This window comes from Ranitomeya variabilis, chromosome 7 (assembly GCF_051348905.1).
Source record: "Ranitomeya variabilis isolate aRanVar5 chromosome 7, aRanVar5.hap1, whole genome shotgun sequence".
NCBI classification, from domain to species: domain Eukaryota; kingdom Metazoa; phylum Chordata; class Amphibia; order Anura; family Dendrobatidae; genus Ranitomeya; species Ranitomeya variabilis.
Window position 1 is genome coordinate 62,208,061 of NC_135238.1, and position 6,239 is coordinate 62,214,299.

At 39.1% G+C, this 6,239-nt stretch overlaps 1 protein-coding gene across 1 annotated transcript; it reads left to right on the top strand.

The window, feature by feature from the left end:
• Window positions 1-1,099: 1,099 nt before the first annotated feature.
• Window positions 1,100-5,333, top strand: SOCS1 (suppressor of cytokine signaling 1). The gene is made up of 2 exons (XM_077273561.1): window positions 1,100-1,236; window positions 4,476-5,333. Exon 2 carries the CDS (start codon window positions 4,554-4,556, stop codon window positions 5,187-5,189), a length of 636 nt encoding a protein of 211 aa, XP_077129676.1. The 5' UTR covers window positions 1,100-1,236; window positions 4,476-4,553; the 3' UTR covers window positions 5,190-5,333.
• The last annotated feature ends 906 nt before the right edge of the window (window positions 5,334-6,239 follow it).

The following is a 6,239-nucleotide window of genomic DNA, read 5'->3' on the forward strand; positions in this document are numbered from 1 at the left end:
CATACCCAGAAGACATAACTTTCTATTAAAATTAGTACTCTGTGTTGAGTTTGTGCACAGAGTGGAGTATGGAGTTAAGAGTTTATGCATACCACTGATTTTCTTGTAAGAGTGCTATCCGAGAAAACCACGGCTAGCTGTTGGGTCTGTGCATATTTCTGGACTTTTCCTCCAACCGAGTGGTCAGCGGGAAAAATTGGAGACATGTCTGATTTTTATTCGGGTGTTGGATCAAAATCGGCAATGCAAGTCTATGGGTCCGTGAAAAAAATCTGACTGCACTCAGATGACATCTGACAGAATGGAGAAGATGGAGAAACTTCCTTTTGTTTTTTCTTTACATGTCTGAGAAAAACTGATGCCACTCTGTTCAAAATCTAATCAGAATAATCAGACCGCTTTTCTCGGATGTGGAGAAATTGGACAGGTGAACCTATCCCCATAGAATATGTACGCTTCATGAGATGTGCACTTTTGATAGGTCTTTTCAGCGGTCTAAGGGGTCACAGACCCCACCGATATTAACAGAATTAAAAGTCCAACTGATATAAAAAATTATCAAAAAGTTTAACTCTTCTTTGAGCAGCATAGTCATTCATTGTCGATGGGACTGATTGAGATCGTTGAGTACAGCTATCCGCTATCTCCATCAACCGTGTAGACAAGGAATACACGCATGGTAGGAACTGGGGATCGACACCCCCATTTCAGTGATCGCGACTATCGGGGATTAAATATTTTACCTAACATCTTTATATTTTATCTAACCTCTTTAGTAAATAATATCAAAGACCGTAATAACAATAGTAGTGATAATGATGTTTATAAATTAGGGATACGTTCTTTTGTTCGTCTCCTTTGTTCAGTTACAGGGAAGACTTCTCTTAAGGCTTTTCTTTCCTAGAATTTGCTTCTGGAATAGAAAGTGAAAGTATCCATTGAGGCGTTATAGTTAAGTAGGGGAGGCGGTATATAGGGAGGAGGCAAAGCTCTACAAAAGAGTCACACACTGGAGCCATCGGCACTGACAGCCTAGCACAGAGCTGGTGCACTCACTGCTCCTCCAAGCATTACACTCTATAGCCCGACACCTGGGTCGCCCTGTGCTGGAGATTATGGTTCATATCCCAAGGATTTCTATCCCGGTGACTGTGGAATATAGTGGTGATCGCTGTGAACGCGCACACACTGGGGGATCTGTGTGTTGCGGATTGTCTGCTGTCATACATACATCAGGTAAGGGCCTCCTTAGACTTTGCAGAAGGTCTGTAGCTCCTGCTGTAGGGTCATGCACCATGGACCTAATGAGACGTTGGCGTATAAATGTGGCAGGGCTATATTTGTCATTATTTGATGTTGTGTTAGGTTTTGCTATCTTGTACGTTCTGATGACATACATAGTTATATAGGTTGAAAAAAGACTTAGGTCCATCAAGTTCAATGTTTCTCCAGACGACAATCTTCTACGTCTGACAAGCTCGTTCTTTTCTCCCAAGTAATTTACTATTTTCCATTATTATGGAATGGCTCTGACATATTTGGCACAAGGACGGCTCACCCACGCTCACTCATTTCCTAGGAAGCCTAGTAATGTATGGGGCATAGCAGGAAATCCAAGGGTCTGGAGGAAGCCCACTCCTCAGGCATTGAGAGGACACAGATTTCTGAGCCTCTATCTCCCTCCCTCCCTTCTAGTTCTCAAGAATATACAATTATATATAAGCCTTATACAAAGGTAATCATTTCCAGATGACTCAAACCTCCCTAGGAATATGCCTTTGTGCATTTATTACAGTGGAGCCTTGCAATATTTCCCTGGAACAGCTGGTTTTCATTACAGCGCTAGTAAATATGGATGTGCGAGATCAGCAGAGCTGAGTTTGCCGTTTGTTGTCAGTGCAAATAATCATCATTCATGATGCTCAAAAGATAGAATTGTATCACAGATTCAGCCACATCCGCCTTCTTGTTGAGAATTTGCCCAGAGGCTCCAGTGTAGCACCCTGCATTGGTCTGGTGGTCCTGACCAATACTGCAGCAGAGATGGCTGGAGAATCTAGGAATCGTTACTGCTGGGCTGTATAATCCCAAGCACACTGCTGTTATTTCCATTATTATAGGTATTTCATCATCACGGATTGTAATGTTCTTGTACCGAAATACTGGAAATACAGGATTGAGGGGCGTCTCTGCCTGTTGTGTTGTGGAGCCTGAGGCATCAAGTTGCAAGGAACATTACAAGATTTAGCTGTAATCTGTTCCCCCCTTCAAGGCTCTGTACAATTAGGATGGAACAGTAATTGTATCTGCCCTGCATGGTGGATGTGACACATGAGCTCATCCAGGCAGCTGCACAAGTATTGGCAATTTGGCAGCTAGTTGTTTTTGGAATGTAAAAATTCTCTTATGATATGGAAATGTATTCTACAGAAACTCTGCACACATCTAGCATGAATAATGAGATGTCTGACAATTCAGTGGAAACCCAATAGAAGCCAACTGGCCTGAATGGTTGTGCATCGTGCCAAGATTCGCACCTACCCATCTGTAACTGAGCTTGTGTCTCCGCTGACATTGGGGTCACTTAAGTACACATAGTGCAGATGTATGCAACTGGGGCGGCGAAACATAACAACCTTCCTGGGTATTCCCAGGACAGATATGCTGTGTGTATTGTGCCAGCTGTTTATTACTATTATTATTATTAGAATTTTGTATAGTGGCTATTATTATTATTATTATTATTATTTATTATTATAGCACCATAATAATCATTTGTATTTTTATTATTATAGTTATAATAGGAATTATTGTGATTTTATGTAGTAATATAATACTATAGTAGTTATAATAATAATATTATATTATATAAAATTACTATTATTATTGTTATTATTATTAATCATAATGATAGTTATAAAAATAATATTTTATTATATAAAATTATTATTATTACTATTAATCATAATGATTCCTAGTATTATTAGACATAATAATTCCCATTATTATTATACTGGATTATTATTATTATTATTATATTTTTATATTCTATAATAATAATAATAATAATAATAATAATAAAATAATTAGAATAATAAGAATTACTTGCACAATTTATTATCCTCATTATCATTATTATTATTATTGTTGTTATATGTTATATAGTATATTATTGGTTTAATTTACCAACATGAAATACATGAATTACCATAAGTGCCAAGAGTTGTAGTAGGTAGGAAGGGCAGCATGATGAATGCAGTTGTAGCAGAGTTGTTCCAGCGATAAGCTGTCATTGGACTGAACTCCTGATGAGTTACACTGCCATTGCTAGCACCCGGCACTAGGGGCGCATGTCCCACAGATACCAGTGCCCTTGATGGTCACAATTAATGGTATCTCCAATGGTGCCCCAGCTATCGTTAGTTCCCCCCAGTGTGTTACCTGTATTATTATTTAGGACCACAGGTGAAGCTTCTGCATTGTTTCTATTAAGCATTAATTCACAAAATGAAATAATGCACAAAGTTCTGCTCCATCTGCATAGAGTGAAATGCATTTTTTGGAAATTGCAGGAGTCGACTTTTTTTTTTGGTAGGGCGAATGTAGACGCAATATATATAAAGGTAGTATTAAGGGTTAAGTAGCAGAGGAGGGCTTTACATCCACAGAAAGCAGCTTCCAATAGACATCCAGAGCTAGGACTGACCATTCAGGGAAGCAGCAATCAACCTAAATGCTTGTTTTTAAATCAATGCCTGTGCGCTAGAGTAGCTGTAAAAAATGGCTGTGGGGAATTGTTTTCTGAGAATGCCTGCTTGCTTCTCAACCATTTACTGAAGCAGTCAATAAGTGGATGCTACTTCTACCAGAAAGAGCTGAATTCTAAAATCCCAAGCAGAGATAAGGTCAAGTCAATCAACAAAGATTTATTGAACCGTGCTGTGTGTGGAGAGGACTTTAAAACATATTATTTGGTTGGAAGCAATTTAGTGCCAACCATTTTCTACAGTCGTAGACTGTACCGGCTGAGTAACAGGAAAGAGGGGTAGCAGAGGCTTCATTGTGTGCTCTAGACACTGCGCGCTTGGCTTTACCAAGAACTCGTCATTTACGGCAAGCAGAGTAAAAATAGAAAGCAGCTTTTTATGATGAGTCTATGATGGGAAACGCAGGTTTGAGAAGCTTTGTGGTGGCAAACAGGATCATTTGGAGGTACAGTAGTCACCACGTTGACTCCAGATGCATTTTTTTATGTTATCAACTCTGGATAGATAGATAGATAGATAGATAGATAGATAGATAGATAGATAGATAGATAGATAGATATTGTTACTGACTTCATCTGATGGACGACGTGTTGAGTAGATGAAGAGGTCTTCATTATGGACTACTCTTGATGAATACTAATATCTTACGTTATGTTGCGTTTTCTTGGTGGTATGTAATATCAACCATTTTTCTTCTTGGTTTTTTAGAAAAAAGACAAAGGACGTGCAGAACTGCCGATAGGAGGGACGCTATGGAAGACCACATAGGTTGGTCAAGTCTATAGGATGGTAGCACACAGCAAGGTGGAAGCAGATAATGCCGTTCCAGACAGAAGACCTCAGCACCCGGATGCTTCACACTCTGATCGTTCCCAGCTCCAGCCTGCCAGAGCCATTCATAACAGCCCAGGACGTCCCATCCCCGCATCGCAGCTCGGTGACACACACTTTCGGACCTTCCGCTCACAGTCGGATTTTACTGTCATCACCAAGACCAGCAGTATGCTGGATACTTGTGGATTTTACTGGGGACCTATGACGGTTAATGTGGCCCATGAGAAACTAAGGCTTGAGCCGGTGGGCACTTTCCTCATCAGGGACAGTAGACAGAAGAATTGTTTTTTTGCCATCAGTGTTAAAACAGGTACCGGACCCATCAGCATCAGGATTCACTTTCAGGCTGGAAGGTTCAGTCTAGATGGCAGCAGAGAGTCATTCAATTGCCTTTTCCAGCTACTGGAACATTATATATTATCTCCTAAAAAGATGCTTGTTGCTCCACTAAGGAAGGTCAGATTAAGACCACTACAAGAACTCTGCCGAAAAAGCATACTGGCAACTTTCGGGAGACAGAACCTGGACGTGATACCCGTCAACCGGGTATTAAAGGACTATTTAAAGTCTTTCCCATTTCAAATCTAGCAACACAGGGCATTAACCATCGACACAAGAAGGACACACGTGTTACACATTCAGCTTCCTGGGGTTATTTTTTATTATCTTATTTAATGGTGGTCAAGTTTATTTTTGTAGCAATTTAACTGTATTTTGGGATGAAACTTGAACACTTGCCTTTTAATGTTTACAAAAACAGATTATTTGCACAAATTAAAAGGGTTCGCCCCCTTTTCGAATTGTTTTCTCTGCTGTGCAGATCCTTTATTTTATTACACTTTAAAAGTAATAAATTTTATTATGAAATATTTCAAAAACAGCTTCACTTGTATCTGGTTATTTGTGTATATAATGAAAATATAGTTTTTTGACTAGGCAATATTGGGCAAAGAAGTAGCGTTATATTTTCCATATGAAAACGGCAGAGCCGAGTTTGTCCATTGGTCTAATGATAAACTTATATTATCTTACCTGAGAGAATAATACAAGCCCAGCAAATAGACAAATTTAGCTGTTTTACATTAGTATGTGGTTGGATAATTTTTGGACTGAATCAAAGTTTCAATAGACATAAGTGCAGAGTGGCTTTCCTTCACCTGGGGAAGTGATTCAGTTTGTTGCACAATACCTAAATATCATGGCCAAGAGTGGATTTGTGGTACCCCCATATAGCCTGGAAAGGCTTTCCCCCTAGCTATGAACCATGATAAAGGGCCCTTAGAATATATTATGCATATTTATACCAATATGAGTATACTGTAACGTGTATGTAAGTGGAGATTATTAGTGGTGGAGATAAGTGAGATCCCATAGTGATTACGCTAGTTTTCTCAGTAATGAATACTTGTACCCTACTAAAATGGCTAACGGTAAATTTAGATAAAGTGTTTAGTTGTAATGTTCCTTTAAAAAAATAGAGAAAAAGTTCTTTTCAAAGTGACACCCGATAGTTTAATTTTTAACAGAATTGGAATTGGGCCAATATCAAGTTCCGTGGAATGTACGGCCTATTTCTCAATCGGACCAGTTGACCCCTAATAACCACAGGCACAAAATGAGCAGATCATATGCAGATTA